At 41.5% G+C, this 24,580-nt stretch overlaps 1 protein-coding gene across 1 annotated transcript in view; it reads left to right on the top strand.

Annotated features, from left to right (window-relative positions):
- The first annotated feature begins 1,318 nt into the window (after nucleotides 1–1,318).
- The window catches only part of LOC149203291 (DNA-directed RNA polymerase III subunit 1-like), a 57,727-nt gene continuing 34,465 nt past the window's right edge, over nucleotides 1,319–24,580 (top strand). Inside the window, exons 1-3 of the mRNA XM_089400171.1 lie at nucleotides 1,319–1,470; nucleotides 1,649–1,765; nucleotides 1,993–2,060. Coding sequence (XP_089256297.1) covers nucleotides 1,378–1,470; nucleotides 1,649–1,765; nucleotides 1,993–2,060 — 278 coding nt within the window. The 5' untranslated portion in view covers nucleotides 1,319–1,377. The remainder of the gene's footprint in view (nucleotides 1,471–1,648; nucleotides 1,766–1,992; nucleotides 2,061–24,580) is intronic.

Below are 24,580 nucleotides of genomic sequence, written 5' to 3'. Positions count from 1 at the left end.
TCTCTTATCGAGCAATTGCTGCACTGCTCTCTTCAGAAATCAATCTTTTGATCTCTTACTCGATGTATCTTCCAAATGCCCATCAAGCCTCTTCTTATAATCTTCTCGTTGAGAACCAACGGCCCCGATTAGAGTCTAATCAATGGTTTATATCATTTTGGCTTGATCCTCGTCTTCTTCTAGAAGTTTCACCCCCAGTTTAATTAATACCATTTAATTATTTTAATTTCCTAAGTTTAGACTTAGGCCTCCATTAAAAATAATTATTTATTTTAATAAAACCTTCTTCGGGTGGAATTTCCCAAAACGATTTCTGGGTATTCTGGAGTACATGTGTCCTAGCCTCACTGCAAATTTTGAAGCTTATAGCATATCCGATGCTATCAGCAATCAACAAATAGAAGGCACTTAAAATTGTTCGGTTTGACAACATACTCGGAAATGAATTGAATGTTTGTTTTTGTTTCAGCTTGAGTGGGATTACAAATTAGAGTGATCCTTTGACTTGTCACTTGAATTTTCCATTTTCCTTTGATAATCTGAAATACTTTTCCTTTGGTGATACTATTTCTCTTTTGTACTTTATATATTGGTGGTCATATATGGGATATGACTGCTCTTTCTACATGTGTAGTATTGCTGGGGTATATAAGAGGCTCTCGTCCTGCTTTTCATATATGTATGCTCATGGCCTTGTTCTTATCATTAATACTAGTTATTGAGATATGGTATTAGGTCTGAACAGTGGGTAGTTATATGCATGGCACATTCATCCTTACAATGTTGAAGTAGCACCTTGTCCCATAAAGGGACACCCACTAAACTTACAAGATTGCCATTTTATAGACATTGCTATTGATAGAAACACATTCCTTTCCTAACGGTCAGCATTCATAGGTAATTTTAAAAACCATACATGCCTATATTCCTAAATATAACAGGACCAAAGGAACCCTTCCGTATCCTTTATTAAGTGCACCTACCCATTTCCTAATAGTAAATACATAATTATTTTTCTAGTTAAGCTGCTTTATCTGATCATCCAGATTCCAGATAAGTAGGTAAAACTTTTGGCAGTGAACTCCTTTCCTTCCTTTGATGGTAACGTTTCAAGTGACTAATAGTTGAATATTGTTGCATGAAAATTAAGGAAAATCCTAAAGGTATACAATTGATGATGTTTTTGCGGTGCTTTATTTTGCTAGCAATTTATCATATATTGTGCTGTATCTAATTGTAAAGATCCTATTTTCTGAACATGGATGCCTGTTATAGAAATCTATATTCTTATTTATCCAAATGCTCTTGATATAGGTTGCTAAGAGCATAAAGACAGTATTGAGACCTGGACAAGCATTTATATCAGTCAAGCTAGATATGAAGAGAATTGAGTCCCTACAGCTTGACATTTCTGCTTATACTGTGGCAGAAGCTATTTTGGTCACTCCAAAAATGAAACTGAAGCAGCAGGTTTATTCTTGTTTACATTGTTTTCTGGTGTTGAAGATTTAATTTCGGAAATATTTATGGAAAATCATTGGCTTTCACTATTAGACATGGAAAACCTTGATTTCTAGTTGTTTACAGATGAGTTACTCATTTAGATATGATAATTATATGTCCGGTTCTAAAATGAGAAATCTTGCAGCACCTTAGGGTTCTGGACCATGAGAAACTGGTGATTTTTCCACCTGAAGCAGATAGAATGAAGCTTTACTTTGCTATGCATTTCTTGAGAAACATGCTTCCAAAGGTTATTGTGAAGGTCAGTGAAAGAAATGTTATAGTAATTCTTTGTATTCTCATTATAATGTCTCATTTTCTACAAAAATGACAGCTTCCTTTCAAAGATGATAACTTTTTTGCAATTCAATGTCTATTTTTTATCGTTTCTTCCAAGTATTAAAGTTGTCAATGATATTTTCAACAGTTTGACCTTTAGGGTTATGTCCTATAACTTGGGTGGCTGTTTTCTGTATTTTTCACTTGCAGGGTATTTCAACAGTGGAGCGTGCAGTCATTAACCAAGATAAGGGCAAGTACAACCTGTTGGTTGAAGGGTAACGTTGCATCTCATTATTTATTTCTGTTCAGTATTTGCGCAATCTTGCTGTACTTTGTCAAACTCTTCTATCAGTTTTTTAATGGCTATTTGTTGACAAATATTGCTAAGTGTTTGTTCCAATATGTGATAAAGTTGTTGACATCTTAAATAGCATTTATTTCTTATAGTATTCATGCACAATGAACCTTATTGCTCTCTTCCTTGCAATTTCTGATTGTAAATATCTTTTGCTTCATGAAAGGTTGGGACAAGTAGCATCATTCTGATCTCATACCTGTTATGACTCAAATTATCCTTTTAGGAATTAGTCTCTAAGTTTCTTGTACTGTTATGAACATAAATATGTATAAAATAAATATAATAATAATGATAATTAATTAATACAATATAATTAATAATCATGAAAAGACATGCCCCAAAGTACATGGCTATTAATGAAAGAGCACTCTGCTGTAGTATATACACGGGTCCCCACTGTACAGCAAATCATCTTATTTTTTACTGCTAATTACTTATTTCGTGTCATAACAAACTTTGTTCGTCTCATTTGATATTGGATCCAATTCGGATCCCGGCCATTGACACACTTCTTCTTAGACCTTGTCTGACTTGGCATTTAGCCATAGTCATTCTTTTGGTCAAAGTTTCTCTGCGGTTCTGGTTGTTGACCATAATCAGACCTTTTGCCAATTTTTATTGAAAAATTTCTTATGCAAATTAAGAAGCTTAAGAAGGATAAGAAGTCACTGGAAAACAAAGTACAACTACTGATCGAATGGGAAGCATTGATATCTTCAGATGTGAAAATTCAAGTTGAATTAAAGGGAACAACTATAGATCCCATTAATCTCATAGTTCAAAATGACCCCAATCCAATTGAAGTGGAGACATACTCAGATGTTGTAGTGCAAACAACAGAAATTTCAAGTGAAGAGCCACTGTGTGAAGATTACAAGCATGATAAAGGAAAATCTTATTACAAGAACTCATTATTGACGTCCACATCATAAGAGTAGGTGCATTAAACAGTCAATGTATCAACATCACTCATAAGGAAAACATTAACCCATCTCTAGAAGAATATTGATACTAGTACTGTCAAGTCTCATGATAATAATTCATCTTGGAAATCCTATATGCACAACTTTCCATAGAACATTGAATTGGGATGGTTAGATCATTTTTCCGTTCAACAATTTTGCTTATCAATCAGAGGTTCATATGATATTGTATCATCAAAGATGATAGCTTCAAGAATTGGGAAAGATGCAAAGAAATTGCACAACAAAAAAACAATATCAAGCCTTTTTATCAATATGCTTTCAGGACAAAGCATTTTTAAGGGGAAGAAAATGTTATGAACATAAATATGTATAAAATAAATATAAATAATAATAATAATAATAATACAATATAATTATAATTATGAAAGGATATGTCCCAAAGGACATGGCTATTAATGAAAGGGAAGTCTGCTGTAGTATATATACAGGGCCCCATTGTACTATCAAATCATCATATTTTCTACTATCAATTACTTATATACAATTTACATATTGTGTACACGAATTTCTTTATATTGCATACATTTTGAATATTTTGTCTGATAACAAACTTTGTTCATATCATGTACAAGCAAACGAGGGAAAGTGCCCTTGTCACCACAGAGTCTGTGTCAGTTCTGAGTTAATGTTTTTCAAACTTGAGGGGTATTCCTAAGAAATTTGCAACTTGGGGATTTTATGAAGTGATAGCTATTTTAGTCAACTTAGGTGATGGGGAGAATAAAAAGAATTTTTGTAGGGCAATTACAGGTTTGACTCCTTGATGCACAAGAATTTTAATATCTGAATCTAAAACCAAAAGAAAGCTATCATAAATGGAATTCTCATTCATCAGACATTCACCATAAATCAAGGACATAGGAGTCAGGACCAGTGTTGTGAGACAGTGAGAATTGGCAGATTCATGAGTTTTGCCAAGTCTTGCGTGAAATGAGTATTCATCGAAATTTCAGGGTAAAACTTTGTCAGGATTCAATGCTCACCATGGATTTGTTAGACTTGTTGGACTTGCTAAAACTCATGAATACTTGCCCAGAACTTGCAAGTATGATCCTTGGCAGGCAAACAATGTTTTTCTGATTGTATTGATATATTAAGGTTGTGTAACATCAATTGGAATAACCTTCGGGTTTAACCATTAAATTATAGAACTGATGCTTTCAAGAATTAAGAAAAATATATTGTTGATGTAAAATGGCGAGTCTTGTTATAGTGTGCGATTACTGTGAAGCTAAGTTAACAGGATACAGATATGGATCTGCTGGAATTTCGAAGTGCTAGGATCCAGATAAATGAAATTTTTAAAAATAATATAATCTATAATTTAATTTTTTATAATGCAAATATGTTGATTCTTGACAAGTTTTGCAACAGATTGCAGATTCTATAGAGAATTTTTTGGGATTTCTACAAGATGCCATTATCGAATAGAAATTTGATAATATTTACATGTTCAATTGTAAGGCATAGGGCAGGGCCTGTTTCCAGTAGTAATGAGAATGCTTTGATTATTGTTTACCACACACACTGTGTTTCTTATAGATTTAGGATTAGGATTGCATAACAACTTTTCTGTGCATGTATCACTTTGATTTTGATTTTTAGAGATATGTAAGTACCAATTTAACGAGTGTCAATATACTTTGCTGGGAAAGTAAACTAGATCAAAATTTAATATTTGGCATTGCATGTACTTTAGCTCCCTGTCACCCACCAAAATTGTAACCCTATGGGAGAAAGCTTTTCTCCTATCTTGGACAGCAAACCAGCCAGTAGCCCGACACATTGCTCAATGATGATTATATGCCACATTCGTCTACCATTTGCATGGGTCATTCACCTCTTACCATCCGACATTCCTCCTAAATGAAGATGTACTATCACTCTAATAGATACTTTAACAATTTTGCAATCAAGTGCTTTTACTTAATGTTTTGGGCATTCTATCATGGATAAAGGGGTGATCTAGATGATTGACCAATCGTGACTGTAAACTTGTTCTCTTACCTTACCAGGGGGGTTAGTCTTTAGCCCTAGTCCAATTGGACCTCCAGTAAGGCCTTAGTGTTACAAGAGGGGCACTACTTGGGAAACTTGGATTGAAATAGTGTGTCCATGACCATTCCATATTTTAAATCTTGCATCATTCGCTTAATACCACATCCATCCTTGGGGTTAACTGTCATTAGTTCATTGCGATTTGGAACTCATACATCCACATCCTTGAGTAGGGCCAAAAAACTTATCCTTGGGAGTTGATGCAGCTACAAGAATGATAAAAGCATAATATGGCTACAATAAAAGAAAAAGAAAAGTTAAAATGGGAAAGATGGTCCGGACATAATTAGCATGTGTATAAAATCCTAGCATGAGCTCTACCCTCCTCATTAGCCATCACTCAGTTCTTGAGCTCTAGATGCTCCATCTCATCATAAGGATCCCTTACACATCCCAACCCCGATGAGTGATAAATTGACTCATCTTAAAGGGGTAAATAAATGCTACATCATAACAAGCAAGCTTGGACCCTTGAGCTATGCATCATATAAAAGCATTACCAAAAAGTAAAAGGTGCACCAGAGGGGTGGAAAAAGTAGGCCAAAGAAAGGGGTAACTCATGCCTCCACGATTTCTTCCCCCATTACATCTATACACTCAGAATGTGGACCTCCATTAGTTGGCCCCTTGGCCATGGCACTTAGCCATGAAGTCATTCCCCTTCGTTGCCTCCTATTGTCACTACCAGCTATGAATTGAAGGGTTAACCTTGGAAATGACACCTCTCCTTAGGGGATGGAAGTACCTAATAGAGTTGATTACGTAGCCACCTTTACAAAGATAGGGAACACTTTTATGGGACTTGGTCTAGTTAGATATTTGAAGGTAATCCCAGCTCGAAGTATTGTTATGCCCTTAATAGCTAATTATGGTCCACTTTGATGTGCCTATGCTCATTGCCCCTAATGGATGGTTTCTTTCACTTGAGTTTTGCATAGAGCAATTGAGGCCTCGAGGGCATGCTATTCCACTCATACTCCACATGATTCCCAGGTCATGCTAAACTTCTAGACAACATGATGACCTCGTAGATGAAGCATTTCCCTACAATGCATGAAATATGTGCACCTGGGCTTGCCAAACCAAACTAGACAATTCCAGGTGAGAAAAATGCTACCCGGATGCAAAAGAAAGGCTTCTACTCAATGTTTTGCACTGGCCCTAGAAATTCTGCAACTATTGGCTGGAAGAAACCCCTGTTTGAGCCTCCAAAAGTTCTCAGAAAATTCTACCAAACTATTCTTGAGCTCTCCACCAAAAACCCAAAAAACCCAAAAAGGGTTTGGGCAAATTCTACTGACCACCTGTGACCCAAATTTTAAGCTCACTCTTCCCCACTGGTGGCCAAATAATTCTGCTGTTTGGAACACCAAAAATCCCCCAAAAATTCTGCAAAATTAGGAGCCAACTCCTTGAGTCTAGTCCATCAAAACCCAAAAATGATTTGGGCTAATTCCGACCTCCCGAAATTACCCAAATTTGGTGCTATGCCCTCCTTGACGGATTCTGCCTCCCCCACAAACTACAACTAATGAATATGTCACAATCCCTCCTCAATTAGCTGTAGAGTGGCCTTGCAAAATTCCTTTGGAAAATGTGTGTGAAATCCCTTCTCAAGCCCAACACAAATGAGATGACTACATCCCCACAAAATTTGCTTGGCAACACCACTGCGCAGGCCCTAAAAATGTTGGATTTGGCTCTCACAGGAGCAACAACTTCCAACTCTGAAATTCACCCCAAATGTTAGTCCACCCTTAGTGAAATTTCTCCTAAATTCGTTGGCCAAAATTTCCTTTGAAACTCCCTCAACTCAGTGGAAGGACTTCTGCCCCTGCATCCTCCTGGAATTTCGGGCTGACTAAAACAAGAGCTGATTTGTCCCACAAACTCCAACAAATGTCTATCCATTAAGTCTAAAAATTTCTCCTAGAGTGGCACTCTGAGTTCACCGAGGAAAGAGATGAGATTTCCGCTTGAAAATCTCCTTGTGCTAAGTAGCACTGGTAGTCTTGGCTAAGCAGCTCAAGAGTACTCTAATTCTAAAATTCAAAGTGTCAAAAGCCCCCAAAATGAGATCTCACCTCTGATTTCTAGTCAGCCATCCCACATGCTCCTTGTGGGCTCCACCCATCGAATTCCCTCTCTCACCCAATTCAGATTCCTCTAAGGGATGCGTATTCCCTTGGAGTGGCCCCCACTCTCCACTTCCCATTGAATTTCCTAGCTTTTCCAATGTTTGGGGTTGACACCTTTATAAATTTTCCTTTTTCACCCACTTTTCCTAAGTTTATATGTGAAATATTAATTAACTGCCAAAAATTGCAAAATTTAGAACTCCCTTGGAAAAATTATTAATTGGGGACATGATAGTCCTCCCCACCAAAAATTGCTTGTCCTCAAGCAATGCCTGAACAAGCGCCCTCTTTATCAGCTTACCCACATGGCTACTGCAAATGATATCGGGGTCCCAAATGTGCCACTAAGTCATCCTTGTCCCCAACACTCTCTTGTCATTGTGAAAATTTCAACTACTGAAATCCTATTGCAGCAACTGGTGTTATTTCTTCTAATTGTTAATTAATTTAACGATTTGTTTGCTACAACAAATATCGAAATAAACACATTGCAACCTTCACAAATAAAATTATGCAGAAATCACACACACAATGAAAATGACACAATTATTTTTGGATAAATGTCCTTAGAAAAACCCAACTTGGGAAAACCAGTGCAACAATGAGGGTTTTTATTATTAAGAAGCAGTGAAATCTGAGTACATTAATCTGGATGTCGAATCTGGCAATTCTACAGAGAAAAATATTGGCAAAAATCTAGTGAGGAATTTTCCTCACCTCACAGCAAAATTGGGCTCTGAAGACTGGCCTCTAAAACCCTTTGTGAATTGCCCCGCGTCACCCTCTGTGTGGGCTCTACACAAGCTCTAATTCGTACGGTCTGGATCTCAAATTGATCTGCCTCGTCTGCTTGCTACTGACTCTTGAAACACTTTTGCAAATCGAACTGCCTCTAGAAGCTACTGCGTAGTCCCTATGTTAGCCTCTCTGTGGCTCTTCTGCCTCTCTGCATATGCACTCACTCTATCTGGAAAACTTCCTCCAACGTCATTGTCTTTACCCCTCACTCACTACTTCGATCTCTGGCTCTCTTCGATCACTGACTGTTGCTACTTTGGAAATCGATCTGCCAAGGAAATCAAACTGCTCAAGTGTATTCTCCATCACCACGTCGACCTCCTGTTATAATCCACTATTGGAGCACCAACGACCAAGATTAAAAATTAATCAATGGCTAGGATCATCTCTGGATCGATTCGTGTGAGTTTTTAGACTATTCTCACCTTATTTCAATTAATATTGATTAATTAACCATATTCCCTAAGTTTAGACTTAGGAAATATTTAAAAAATGACTAGTAATCTAATTAAGGCACTTCTAGGTGGAATTTCCAGAAACAATCTATGGGTTTTGGAGATCTCATGTATTCTATCCTCTCCACCATATTTTGTGGCTAGAACACATTTGATGCTACAAAAACTAACACTCCCTCTTAGTGAGGAATGTGTTCTATTGTTGCACACCCTGCTACAACACTTTGTCTCTGTATCATCTCCTGTCATGCTGCTGATGTCTAGCCTCTGTGACTGCCTGCCACTACCCATTGCGCAACTCTGATGCTGCACCTGTGTTGCTGCTAACTTTGCTGTACTTCTGCCAACTTTGCATCTGCAACTAAAAAACATCCAAAATACTAAATCAATTGTGTTCAGTATGATGCATCTCTCACCCGAGCCTCTCGCTGCTACTAGCCTCTGCATTGTCTCTAAAGAATCTGCGTTGCTGCTGACTTTGCTTTGTGCCACCTGCACTGCTGCCAACTTTGCACTATGCTCCCCAGTTTGTGATTGCTACTAGTCTCTGCACAGTCACTCTGGTATCTGACTACATCTACTGCCATTGATCCATCTTGCTACTGAAAACTTTGGGCCCCCTTGCCTAATATTGATCCATGAGGTGGACTCCTCAAGGACCCTTCCCATCTGTAGCTTTGGGGCTACAACTCCAAGTCACCCCACCTCACTCTTGGAGGTATATTGGTGAACATCGCAAAGTCTTCCTCCAACCTGGAGGACAGCCTATTGATCTCTGCTGAAGCTACTTCTTGTTCCAGCTTCTCTTCCTTGTCCTTCTTTCTGAGAGGACATTGGGTACTGTAGTGACCGAGCTCACCACACCTGAAGCACTTGACCTTTCGTAGGTCCTTCTTCTTCTTCCTCTGTTCCCCTTGCCACTAACTGGAACCCTTAAATGTGAGGGCCACATTCTCCTCCTCCTTCAACACCTTTTGTCTGCTGCTACTACTGCCACTGATAGATCTCTTCAACAGAGCTCTTCTCAACTCCTCCTGTTGCAAATCGGCCCACATCGTGGCAAGGTATCTCTGCCCAAGATACTTTGTACGGATACCTGCCACTCCTCTGAGACACTATTGAGTGCCAATCACACTAGTTTTGTGGGTTAAGGCGCTACCCCAACAACTGCAAGCTAGTTTTAGACCACCTGAATTCTGGTGAGGAAGGGATCTATGCCTTCCCCCTTCTGCATCGTGATACAACATGGAGAGAGCATCCCACATCTCTTTGGATGTCCCTTGGCCAACTATGCGTGAGACTATATGATCTCGGACTCCATCTAAGATCAACCTTTTCGCCCACGCCATTTCTTTTCGGTATTCCTTCATCTGATCGCATCCTTGGGAGCTGCCACTACATTATCAATGTAGGCTTTCAGGTCATATTCATCGAGAAGGAAGGACATCCTTGCCTTCCACATGGCGTAGTTGGAAGCTCCATCCAACCTATCCTAATCTCTAAGCCTGATAGTGGCCATCTTTGAAAAATGTTGAAAACTCCCTCTTTCCCTGCGCTCAGCTACTGCTTTGTTACTTGCACTCCCTCCTGGAATGTGTGGCTTTGCTCGCTGATGCTGCCAATCTGCAACTAGAAATTCAAACTTCCGAGACTAGAAGTTCCCTGAGAAAGACTTTCCCTCTGCTGCGTGTGCTTTTCTCTCTTCCACCCGACGCTAGCTTTCCTCTAGCAACCTGCTGCAAAACCCTCTGCATCCAGCCAGAAATCTAGCCAATGAAAAATCTGAGCTGCTCCCTCTGCCTCTGGAATCACTCGATCTGGAAAAATCAAAAAGTTTTTGCCTCTTAGAAAAATCAAATTTCCACAAGCAACTCGACCCTCTGGCGAATGGTTTGCACTGCCCCTGGGAATTTCGGCCTGCTTCTCTTACTCAACAACGAAATTCCTTCTTTTGCTTCTGAGCTCTCCAACTCATCAGTCTCACTTTGATAACTTGTGAAAATTTCAACTACTGAAGTCCTATTGCAGCGACTGGTATTATTTCTTCTAATTGTTAATTAATCTAACAATTTATCTGTTATGACAAATATCGAAATAAACAAACTGCAACCTTCACAAATAAAATGATGCGGAAATAAATAGCGCTAGAACTGAGAAAATACTAGCACACACAATAAAAATGACAATTATTTTTGGACAAATATCCCCAGAAAAATCCAACTTGGGAAAACCAGTGCAACAGTGAGGGTTTTTATTATTAAGCGACAATGAAATCTGAGTACAATAATCTGGATGCCGAATCCGTCAATCTTACAAAGAAAAATACAGGCAAAAATCTAGTGAGGAATTTTCCTCACCCCACAGGCAAATCCAGCTCTTAAGATTGGCCTTTGAAACCCTCTACGAATTACCCTGTGTCACCCTCTGCGTCGGCTCTGCGCAATCTCTAATCCATACGACCTGGATCTCAAATTGATCTACCTCTTTTGCTTGCTACTGATAGTGGAAACGCTTCTCCCAACCTCTATAAAATTCTTTTGCCACCGGAACTCTAAAACAACTTCTCGAATTTGGAAATCAAACTGCCTCTAGAAGCTACTGCGCAATCCTTGCGTTAGCCTCTCTGTGGCTCTTTTGCCTCTCTGCAAATGTACTCACTTGATTTGGTAAACTTTCTCCAACGTCATTGACTCTGCCCCTCACTCACTACTTCGATCTCTGGCTCTCTCTAGAAATTGACCGCTACTAGTTTGGAAATCGAACTTCTCAAGTGTATTTTCCATCACCACATCAACCTCTTGAGTCCTCTTATAATCCAATGTTGGAGCACCAACGACTAAGATTAAAACTTAATCGGTGGCTAGGATCATCTCTGGATCGATCCGTGTGAGTTTCTAGACTATTCTCACCTTATCTCAATTAATATTGATTAATCAACCATATTCCCTAAGTTTAGACTTAGGAAATATTTTAAAAACGACTAATAATCTAATTGAGACACTTCTAGGTGGAATTTCCAGAAATGGTTTCTGGGTTTTGTAGATCTCCTGTATTCTAACCTCTCCACCATATTTTGTGTCTAGAACACATCTGATGCTACAAAAGCTAACTGTCATGAATGAGTCCCTCGATATTAGGATTCAAAGCCATCTTGATCAACATGAAGCACCCGTTGCTCCACTCATTATCCAACTTGTTATAGGCACTCGAAGCCCTCCGCATAACATTAGTAAATAGAGCATCATGATCATATAAAGTCCTGTCTATCTCCACGTGCATATGCTCTACTAAGTCATCCATCTCATGTACTCCAAGGGTGGCACCTAAAGTTACAACCCGATCCCTGTGGAAATAAATCCTTTCCCACACAAACTTCCCCTAAACTACCCTTGTTGATCATCCCTTTATGTTGGTGAAGTCCCCCATGCTAAAAAAGAGTCACTAAAATCCAATGGAAGGTTGGAATGATCTCCCCTTCTCAAACCTAGCTCACTCCCAAGGGTAGATGAACTGTTAAGAACTGTGATACTAGGGTCCCATGCCCATCGTTGGAAGGAACTGTCCTGCAGACCCTGCAACACTCCAGTCACGACTAACTGCCTAACATGCTTGTACCAGAGCGTCATCTCCTGCAACTCTCGGCCATAATATATATGATGATTGAGGTTATGCCCAACCTGCCAAGGGGACTCAGCAATGCCCCCGCCTATCACTCCGTGGTTGGCCGCAATCCTAAACAACCACCTGCCTTGCCATATGGTGAAAACCTTGGTGATCCCCCATGTGTCAACCTGATAATGAACTGGATCATTGACTATCCTTACCGTACTCACTAAATAGTGGAGTCTCCCCACGTCAACTGGATCCCAGGATCCCATAACCATACTAGAGGTCCACAACTCCCAATTCCCACTGGCTGCTGTTGTGACATGCTGCTAGTTGCTAGGACCCATCTGTGCCTTGTCTCTGGCCCATGTATGTATCCCATGGATGGGCATCCAGAATCAAGAATCTATCCCGCGTATGATGAAATTCTTTGCTCCTGCCAGACTGCACAACGAAATCTATTATCCCAGCTCCTAACGATGTATTCGGGTACTGCCTGGAGCCTAGGCATCCTCCTGCTAACGAGGACTATCATCCCCTGTACCTCATGCCCACATAACACCTCGGGCTATCCTACTAGAAATGTCCCCTGCAGCTCACTCATGATCACCTCCCTAAGTGTGAACTCAAGGGTGGAGCATATACTACCTCCCAAACCATGCACTCACTAGCCCTCTACCTATCAGCTCATGCCCTGACCACATGCCACCGTTGAGAAGCCTCTCTCTGGACACTTTGTGCCCCAACTAACTGTCTTGAGTGAGCCTTCTACATCCTACTGCCCGAGATGAAGGCATCAAGGGACAACATCCAACTCCGTTGTGCCTGCAAACAATGTGGAAGTGAGACTGGCGCACAAGTCCCCATGGATATCATCAAATGATGCTCATTTGCATCCTCATCGATTTGGGGTGAGTTACACCCATCGTCATGTCGGTCGCCTCTATCAGGCGGTCTCCCTGGAGGTGACACTCCAAAATCCCAATGGGTAGCATCACACATCACTACCTATGGCCAAGCATCCCTGTGCTCCCCTGCATACAAACGTGTATCTTTGTGCCCCTTGGCACACGACTGCACCCAATTGCACCCCTTTGTGCACTGTTGGACACCACTACCAACTATCATATCATCCTGTATCAGTCGGTACCCCTCCTGTGACAATGTAGTTGTTGCTCCATGTGGAACCTCAAGGTGGTGTGAATCACTCCTACTCCACAGTGTAAGCTCGCACAACCTGACACTCCACCATACACCTCTCTGCTCCTCTCCAGAACACTGAACTCTGTGGTACAAATCTGTGCACCACTGAACACCTATGCCAACTGCTGCACCACCCTGTATCATCGGCCATCCCACATGCATCAATACATCCACGACTCCGCTAGTGACCCCACCATGATGTGGGCAACCCCTCCTCATCTTCCCTAGTAGACCTGAGTGGTCTATCTTCTCACATGCTAACGAGGATGACACTATTGTGCCTAGTGTGCAATGTGCCCATGAGAGAGCATTGTCTCTATACAATGCCCCGTTTGGTGGCCTACTGATGCCACCTCCTCCGGCCAGCCCCTGCTAGAGTATGCTACTCTCCCTGTGACTCCATGTGCATCCAACATGCCCAAACAACCCATGGGGTTGGCTCGTGAACCGCTTGGCTACTAGTGCCGATTGGAACTCCCCCAAGGAATGAGTGTGCTTAGTCACTGAGTTCACTGTCCCATTGATGCCATAGCCATCCTGCATCCCAGATATATGATAGGAAGCCCCACCTAGATCCCAGTGCCAACCTGGGCCTCCATGATCCGAATTTAGACAGGAACGCAACAAATTACAGAGAACCATAAATACAGAGATGAGATAACCATAAATACTGAGATGCAGCAGAAATAATACTTCATTTCATTACTGTAAAATATTGAAATGTGCTTACAAACAGAAATGGAAATAAATCAGCTAGGGCGATGGTAGCTTATCTCTGAGAAGAGATGTGGCGGCTACATGCCTCTGAACTGTTCTCAACTGTGTTACAATGAGGCTCAAAGGCCTATTTATTGTTGAGAAACAATGGAAAACCCTTAACATTCCAAAACCTAACCCTAGAAGATGAAATGCCAAATTGTGGGCCCCGTTTGGGTAAATTGGTACATCAATTTCCCGGGGTCGTAACTTTGGCATATGATCTCCGTTTGACGTGTACAATAGCTCGTTAGAAAGATCTATTCGAGCACTACCACTTTGGGAGGCAGCATCCGTCCATGGACCCATGTTGCCCCAGATTTCCCAAAAAATGTCGTTTAGGGCCTCAAAACGGCTCCGGAAGTTCAGGACCCGAAAAACTGCTAAAAATAGTAAACTGTGCTAAGGAAACTGAAAAAGCTGGAAGAGATAGTTGTGGGGGTCCAAATGGGATAGGTGGGTAGCCACCAACATCCACCTGGATCATTCCTCCCCCCCTTAGGAAGCAATGGTCCCCATTGCGTTGAGTTCCTCCATTTGCTGAACTTGGTCCCTGGTGAGCTGTTCTGCCATCTCTGATGTGTTCAGAAATGGTGGGAAGCATGGTCGATGACGGTCCACATTGATCACTTGGTGCAAGCGAAGGAATGGAGGAATGTTATGCTTCAAAGCATTGTTACCCGTAGCCTTGGTACTGGTGTAAGGACCATGTCGGAGTGGTCTGAGTTTCTGATGGGTTCTGGTAAGGCGTTCTCTCTGCAGATGCAACCAAACTTTGTCGCCCACCTGAAACTTGTGTGGTACCCCTGTGGGTGAGGAGAAGTTGTTCCTATGTCTTGTCATGACTGTATCCCTTTGCTGCTGCTGCTGCATGGAGGAACCCTTCGTGGGGGTCATGGATGTGATGACAATCTTCCCCTTACTTTGGGAGTGAACCAGACAGATGAATTTCTTGGTCTGGGAGATGAGCTTGCTGCCTTTCTTAGCGGTGATCAAAGATGTGGCGGTAGGTGGGGCTACCTCCGGTATCCTGTATAATGAATTATTCAAAGAAATAATGACAGCACGAGGCCTGGACTCATACACAGCATGTCGCCTCCACAAGTATGGTTGGCCTAGTATGTTGCCTCCACAAGTATGGTTGGCGAACTTTTAGATCTCGTCCTTCGTGAAGCCACCCGATACTGTACGGCTGCGGGTGTGGTGTAGTCGGTAGGCCCAACCGCTTCACGACCTCTGTTGAAATGAGGTTCTTTTGGCTGCCACTGTCGACAATGAATTGCAGCGGCGAACCCTTCACCCACATCTGTGAGTGGAAAAGGCGCTCCCCCTCTTCTGGATCTGCAGGTTCATTCTTCTGGATCTTGGCAGTGGCAACAATGGCACTAGGATCTGCATCAATGATCTGCTTCCCTTTGCCATTCCCCTTGTTAGGTTCTGGCTCAGGGTCAGAACATGCATCTGATTCCGAAGCCTTCAACTCAGCCACCAGCAACTGCTTGGTCCGACACTCACTGGTGTTATGAGTGGGACTCTTGTGGAACTCACACCACTTTCCTGTGTCCTTCTTCGACTTCGTGGTGTTGTTCTTTTCTTGCGGCTTCGACGGGTTGTCTTGGGTCACCCCGCCTTGGCTTTGTTCTTCGGGCTTCGGATTTGCAGATCCAAAGTCTCGCTTCTTCTGTTTGAACTTTTGCTCGATTTTGACAGCGTATCGGTATGCTGTGCCGAGTGAGATGTTCAAGAACCCCATTTCTTCTTGGATGTATCTGTGTAGGCAGCCACGGTATTTGAGTACCAGATGCAGCTCAGAATCTTTAATACCCAACTGTGTGCGAAGGGTATGAAAAATGTTTGTGAACTCTGGAACATCTTGGTCTCGTCCCTGCCGCAGTGTGGTCCATTTGATGTATTTGTCCTAATAGCTTCCGACAGGGTAGTACTGCTCCTTGATGGCATCTCGGAAGTCATTCCAAGTGGGTGCGGCTGAAAATAGTGAGCCTGTACTTTCATCCTTCTGCTCGCAGTAGGTTTCCCACCAGTCCTTGACGTGGGGGGCTGCTTTGAGAAGAGTGAAAACAATCTTTTCCCGACTTGAAAATTCATGAACAGAAAAATACCCATCTAGTAGATTTAACCATTTACCTACGGCATCTGCGTCTATTTGACCCTCGAAGATGGGGATTTCAAAATTAACTTGTACCTTAAACGGTGTGGCATTTCCAGAGTCGCTGTTGGAAGCCAATGTGTCGCCTCTGGGTAGCCGCTGAAGGATCTGTGCAAAGTTATCCATCATCGCGTTCCTTTGCCGCTCGAGCGCTTCTTCAAGCAAGATTTTGATAGGATCTCCTGCCCCCTCGTCTTTCTTCTCATCCGCCATGGGAGGCCGTCGGGATTTGCGAGGCTGGTCTTGCAAAGGTTCGACCAGTTCAAGCCCTAACTCCTTATATCCCGACCTCGTTGGGGACATGCAAAGAAAAACAGAGAAAAAGCAGACCGCTCTGATACCACTGATCCGGATTTAGACAGGAACGCAACAAATTACAGAGATAACCATAAATACAGAGATGAGATAACCATAAATACTGAGATGCAGCGGAAATAATACTTCATTTCATTACTGTAAAATACTGAAATGTGCTTACAAACAGAAATGGAAATAAATCAGCTAGGGCGATGGTAGCTTATCTCTGAGAAGAGATGTGGTGGCTACATGCCTCTGAACTGTTCTCAACTGTGTTACAATGAGGCTCGAAGGCCTATTTATTGTTGAGAAACAATGGAAAACCCTTAACATTCCAAAACCTAACCCTAGAAGATGAAACGCCAAATTGTGGGTCCCGTTTGGGTAAATTGGTACATCAATTTCTCGGGGTCGTAACTTTGGCATATGATCTCCGTTTGACGCGTACAATAGCTTGTTAGAAAGATCTGTCCGAGCACTACCACTTTGGGAGGCAACATCGGTCCATGGACCCATGTTGCCCCAGATTTCCCAAAAAACGTCGTTTAGGGCCTCAAAACGGCTCCGGAAGTTCAGGACCCGAAAAACTGCTAAAAATAGTAAACTATGCTACAATTTAGGAAACTGAAAAAGCTGAAAGACATAGTTGTGGGGGTCCAAATGGGATAGGTGGGTAGCCACCAACATCCACCTGGACCACTCCAGCATCTCCAGACTCCAATGTCTAAGAGCTCCTGTTGAGCTTCACTTCGGACTACGATCATCTCTACAAAGCTAGTCCACTCCGTCGGGTACCAACTAAGAATCTCTCGCCATCCAACCCCAAGGAAAGGATCAAATGCAAGAAGACCCGTACACAGAACAAGCCCTCCATCTTGCTCATGTTGCACCCTGCACAGCTCATGTTGCCTCATCTCGCTAGTCTAGTCAACACATAAAATTTGACTAGGTAACATTGCCTCTCTCCTGCCAATGTACATAGGTAACCTATTAGTAACCCATCTATATATTCTCGAAGAGGGTTGCTATGACATTCCAAGGTGTACCCCTCTAGCTATGTTACTAGGGAATCCAACTGTTCCCCAATGCAAGTTAGTTTGGCCACTGACTCAGCACAAACCACTCTCATGCCCTCTAGCTCCTCATTTTGTTGCAGAATGGTCTCTCGGACTGTCGTGGCCTTCCTTTCAATTCTAGAAGGTTAGCCTGGAGCTGTCGAAACTGTTGTGGGAAACTATCATCTGTAAACTCAGACACAACTTTGGATACCCCTGTGTCTCCTGGCCCCTCATCAACCTGCTATAGGTGTTCATCATATGGAAGCTCTGTCACAGCTCTGGGTGCCTCATCAACAGATACATCCTCAACAGATGGCCCTACAAGTGTATGCTCAACGGTCTCCACCAAGGTGCCAGCTGAAGCTATCAAAGGGATCTCCAACAAGGGTGACACCTGCGTCACACTAGGTATGTCTACATGCTCCTCGCACTCTTGTGTGCCATCAACTTCATGCTCAATCTCCTCCTCAGGCTCCTGACATCTAAAGTCCGGTCTCCATCAACAGTAATGCCTCCTAGCTCCATCCTCTAACTGTCCTCCTCGATGCTCCTCAAGCGAGAAGGCCCTCCTGATCCAAGGGTCCAATGCTTCGTACTCATCAATCCTATCCACGAAGGACCTCCTCAAATCTACAAAGGTGTTGGGTTCCCTCCCCTTCTCTGGTTCATCCAGAAAATGAGGCATGCTAGGTTGGCTAGGCTAGCCATGGGTATTGTTTTGTTGGACTGCATGTGCATGCACATGGCTTCTTTGTTGGGTATGACTCAATGTCCCCATCATTTGTTGCATCCTCTCTAGGACTTGTTGGTTTTGCCTCCTCAACTGTCGGTTCCGCCTCATCATCTTCTCCATGATCCCCTGTGTACTCTTCCCCTTCTGTGTCATTAGAGTGCCCATAAATTCACAAGTCACTATGCATGCATGGCCAAAACGTCCATGATCTTGCTAGCTTTCCCATAGCTGGCGAAGATCATGCTTTGATACCACTGTAATGTTCCAAAAGGGAAATAACAGTGATAACCAAAGGAAAATACACATACAACACAAAAATATTTAAATAACAATCAAACACCAACAAATTTACACCAAAATTGCACCAAAATTCAACCATTTTATTATATATGGAAAAGAGTACAATGCTTGAAATGTGTGCACCTGGGTTTGCCAAAGAAATCTAGACAATCCTAGGTGAGAAAAATGCTACCCGAAAGCAAAGGAAAGGCTTTTCGTCAATGTTTTGCACTGGCCCTAGAAATTTTGGAACTGCTAGCTCGAAGAAACCACTGTTTGAGCCTCGAAAAGTGCTCAGAAAATTCCGCCAAATTAATCTTGACCTCTCCACCAAAAATCCAGGAAAAACCCAGAAAAACCCAAAAAGGGTCTGGGCAAATTATATTGACCACTCAGGACCCAATAAGCTCACTCCTCCCCACTGACTGCCAAATAATTTTGCTGTTTGGGGCACCAAAACTCCCCCCAAAATTCTACAAAATTAGGAGCAAACTCCTTGAGGCTAGTCCATCAAAACCCAAAAATGATTTGGGCTAATTCTGACCTCCCACAATTACCCAAATTTGGTGCTACACCCTCCTTGACAGATTTTGTGTGCCCCACAAACTACAACTGCTGAATATGTCACAATTCTTCCTCAATTAGCTGTAGAGTAGCCCTGCAAAATTCCTCCGAAAAATGTGTGTGAAATCCCTTCTCAAACCCAACACAAATGAGATGAATAAAATGCCACAAAATTTGCCCGACAACACCTCTACGCAGGGCTGCAGGCCCTAAAAATGGTGAATTTGGCTCTCACAGGAGCAACAACTTCTATCTCTGAAATTCACCCCAAATGTTGTTGCACCCTTAGTGAAATTTCTCCTAAAGTCGCAGGCCAAAATTCCCCTTGAAACTCCTTTAATTCAGTGGAACGACTTCTGCCCATGTGTCCTCCTAGAAGTTCAAACTAGCTGAAACAAGAACTGATTTGTTACACAAACTCTAGAAAATCTCTTTCCACTAAATCTGAAAATCTCTCCTAGGGTGGCACTCAATCCATCGAAGAAAGAGCTGAGATTTCCGCCTGGAAATCTCCTTGTGCTAAGCAGCACTGGTAGTCTTGGCTAAGCAGCTCAAGAGTACTCTAATTCAGAAATTCAAATTGTCAAAAGCCCCCAAAATGAGAGTCTCACCTCCAATTTATAGTCAGCCATCCCTCATGCTCCTTGTGGGTTCCACCCATTGAATTCCCTTTCTCACCTAATTTGAATTCTTGCAAGGAGTGTCACAGGACACGTCCTCCAAGGTCCCGTGTCCCGTATTTTACGTGTCGGACACGAAAACGGCCCTAAAACATGTCGAAAACGTTTTTCATCTTGTCCTGTAAAATGTTAAACGTATTCGCCAATTTTCGTCGTGTCCTGCATCTCGAAAACGCGTATTCCATTGATAGAAAACATTGCCTGCATAAGCTGCAATTTTTTTTGAAAGAAACAAATAATTTTTGAGTGGGGCAGCTTAATGATCAAGTCTAGGCCCTAGTATTGATATGGTATTCATGGTAATGTTAAATTCTTAAAATAAAAGTGACATTCTCCTTGATCTCCATTTTCATCCTTTTACTTAAATTTTTAACATTACCATGAAATGACTCAGGATGTTTGAGTGGTTCTGACCTCATTAGATTTCATATGGAGAAAGTAAAATTTTAGATTTCATTCAAAATGCAGCAGACTTATCAGTTTTTCAGGATTTCAGGATTGGGAGATTGTAATGTTTCCAGGTGACACCACCTGCTCGGGCTACCCCTGCCACCAGTAGAGGACGTGGTCTACCTCCTATAGCTCCTACTTCTAGTTCTTTAGCTTCTAGAGCATAGCAAACTCCACTGCCAACTCCACCAGCATCAGCATCTACATCTAGAGGGAAAAGGAAAGCTATGGCATTTTCTCGCAAGAGGAGCAGAGGAAATCAATAGGATTAGACTTTAGTTATTTTCTTATGTGCTTGTAAGTTGTACATGAACAATGAACATTGAATATTCAAGAATCAAGACCAAGCATATCACATTCTAATTTCTAAATAGTAAATTTTGATTCTATTTATTTTTTTAAAGTGAACTATGAACTTTGAGAAGTAGTTATATTTTAATTTGATTAGATAAGCTGCAACCTACAATTTAATATGGATAAAAAACTATATTTCGGTATATATATATATATATATATATATATATATATTTATTAAATATATATAAAACGTGTCTCCTGTGTCCTGTTTCCAGGTCGCTGTGTTTCATATTGAATACTCGTATTTACGTGTCCTCCGTGTCTCGTGTCCTCGTGTCAGTTGACTTAGGTGTATTCCCTTGGAGTGGCTCCCACTCTCCACGTCCCATTGAACTTCTTGGATTTTCTAATGTTTGGGAGTGGCACCTTTATAAATTTCTCTTTTTCACCCACTTTTCCTAAGTTTATATGACAAATATTCATTAACTACCAAAAATTGCAAAATTGAGAATTCCATTGGAAAAATTATTAATTAGGGAAATGACAGCTTATTTGGGCGCATAGGGTTTTGTAGCAGTCATTGTAGCAGAATCAACATCGAGTGGAAGAGGAAGCACACACAGAGGGAGCCTCGAACTATGTCATCTGGAAGGCTAGGATGTCCTTCCTGCTAGATGAATTTGGCCTAAAGACCTATGCAAAAAAAATTGTTGTAGTATTGACCGATGTAGATCAACATACAAAGTTCACGAAAGAGATGGCAAAGGCGAAGTGGATGATCTTGGATGGAGTTTGCGACCATATAGTCTCGAATATATCTGCTAAGAACACTACCAAGGAGATGTGGGATGCTCTCGCTCAGCTATATCAGAATCCTTCTGAGCAACGAAAGATGTTCTTGCAAGAGAAGCTGAGAAACATCAAGATGCAGAAGGGTGAAGGCATAGATCCCTTTCTCACTAGAATTCAGGAAATCCAGGATCAACTTTCAACAGTTGGGGAGGTGCCTCAACCTACAGAGCTTGTGCATTTGGCCCTAAATAGTGTCTCAGACAATGTTACTTGGGAGCGGGAGCGAAATTTTCAGAAGCTCCTGGTTTGGGAGCGAATCCCGGAGCGATTTTTTAAAAATATATATATTTTTTATATTTTTTAATTTTTGATACATATATGTCAACAAAAACATGTATTAGATATAAAAAAACATAAAAAAGCATAGATTGATCATTGAACCATATCACATCAATCATCTAGAAGTTATAATCTTCATCAACCATGTCCACAAGTTGGTAACATACATATTACAACTGCAACATATTGAGTCTTGTGAATCATGATTCATCAAATTCAATCTTAAAGTTTCAACTTCAAGCTTTCAAAATTGAAAATTCAATATATAACATTTATCATCATTGATCACCAAAGTTGTACTTGTAAGCTAAGTTTAACCATTACAAGAAATAATATCTTAGATATTTCTAAGTTCTAACTGTTAACGTGAAATGAAATGTTATAAAATGCATTATGAATAATGAAATGAAATGAAACAACTTTAGTCTTTCATGAAGCATCATATTCATAATTCACAATCATTACCAATGAGTTATAATTGCCAACTTCAAACTTCAAACTTTCATTGTCACAGTCATATATTGTTTACAAAAAATATCATTATGATATGAAAGAGTCAAGAGTCAAGAGTCAAGGACTTAAGACTCAACAATTATGAAAGCTAATAGAAACTAGAAAAGACAAGTACACTGTAAATCTACATGTGGCCCTTGCCACGAGAGTCTCCTATATGAGCAGGTCGTGGTGGTCTTCTAGGAGTCTCCCACACAGATCGACGACCAGAACTAGAAGGCACATGCCCTCCACGTGAGGGTGTAGATGGAGGTAGCGACAGCAAAGGAACAAGACTCAGAACTCGAGCACTGCTACTAGATGGTGGAGGTGGCATGGCTGCTTCAGCTGCTTCATGTTCATCCCTTGTAAGTTCCTCTTCCAGTTCTTCAAGATGTATAGTGCCATCCTCCAAATTGTCATCCTCTGGGTGGTTGTCCCAAATTTTATATGTGGGATCCTCATAAGCCTGATCACAGTAATGACTCAACAACCTCAAGTTGTAGTGCACATAAACCAAGCTTTCTGCCCGGTTTTCATTGAGTCTGTTTCTTTTCACATTATGTATGAAGTTGTAGGTGCTCCAACACCTCTCTGCAGAAGAAGTATTTACAACCTATGATAGAACTTTTTTTGCCAATTTTGGCAAAAGTCCCTGGCCGCCATATGTTTCCCACCATGTGAGAGAATCAAATCTGTCTCTGTCTTCCATTGCATGGAAGGTACCAAACAAACCAGTGCCATTGAAGTATCTGCCTATTTCAAGGTGCACAGCTGCACATTCCTCCCTGTCAGGTATCAACTTTTCTAATGCATCCAAATATCCTCTAGTTACCTCTGCATCTAAATGGGGTTTGGTCCTAATCCCACCCCCTGGTGCAGGTTGGCCCAACCAAGATGTAGAGTAGTATTTTGGCGTAAGGATATATGCCAAGCAATGTAGTGGAAGATTAAGTTTATTCCACCGTACACACACACAATCGTGAATCAGTTTGTACAAGTCGGGATCTTTGTTATGAACAGTATCTTTTATTTGCCCCAACATGGTATCCATCTGCTCATACACCTCGCCAATTACTGGTTTATCTATATCTGCAAACCGAATCATGTGATAAATGGGCTTGGTGAAATCCAATACTTGCCTCACATTTGACCAAAACATACCATCAAGAGCGGCCTCCTCCACCAGTTCAAAACCTTGCCTGTCAGCTGCATTTGTAGCCCTTTCCTTTAATACTTGCTAGTGTGGACTTGATACCATGCTAGCCAATGACTCTCTTACCTTCAAAAGGTGCCTGAAGGTGAGGTAATAGCTACCAAATCTAGTCTTCGTAATCTTCAACAACTCCAATCTTGAGTGACTGCCGAAAAGGCCATGGGTATTGCTATGATTTGTAATAAATTTTATCATTTGTTTGCCTTTCTTGTACAAATCACCAATCCAATTGTATTGTGCATTTTTGTTCTTAACAACATCATGCATCAAAAGGTTCAATGTGTGAACCAAACACCCAGACCAAAATATGTTGGGGTATTTATCCTCAATAATCGCTCCCGCTGCCTTACAATTAGGAGCATTATCAGTGATGACTTGGATGCCATTGTATGGCCCAATACAGTCAATTGTTTCAAGTAATGCTTCTGCAATGTTGATGGCGGTCTTGAACTTGTCTGAGTAATCATATGCATTTAGAAAGATGGCACCACTAACGGACACAGCAAGAACCCTTATCAATGGCTTGCCTTTTACATTTGTCCATCCATCAGATACAATGGACACCCCATGGTCAGTCCAAGAACTTGTCATTCTATTCAAAAAATGTGATATTTTTGCTTTTTCATGATCAAGTCCAACGGTTCTTGCCTTGTCATACCTAGGGCTCTTGTATCCTTTAGGGGCATCATTTATGGCAGAAACCATTTCGTGCCAATAAGGTGAGCGAAGAACATTGAATGGTATCCCACATGCATAGAGAAACTTGTAAATTTTTGAATCCACATCATTCCTACACCCCTCATCAAGGAAATCTGATATGGTTCCACGCCTTAAAGCTGGTGACCTTGTGCCTCCATATCCACTGCCTTGGGAGGATGCTGAAGGAGTTCTTTGTGCTCGTGATTGTGAGCTTGGTTCAAAGAAACCCCTTGATTTTTTAGATTTGTATTGGGCTTCCCCCTCTTCCCTTATGTATTAGGCTCTATCTGCTGCTGACATAGCTGCACAAGTTTTGATTCCTATTTGTTTATCTCCATCCCATGGCATTTTCCCACAAAGGTGTTTTCTGGCAT

This window comes from Pinus tabuliformis, chromosome 2_1 (genome assembly GCF_031772625.1).
Source record: "Pinus tabuliformis cultivar Carrire ecotype Pingquan chromosome 2_1, CPIR1, whole genome shotgun sequence".
Taxonomy (NCBI): domain Eukaryota; kingdom Viridiplantae; phylum Streptophyta; class Pinopsida; order Pinales; family Pinaceae; genus Pinus; species Pinus tabuliformis.
The sequence above is the reverse complement of the archived record's forward strand: the minus strand, read 5'-3'. Positions and strand labels throughout refer to the sequence as shown.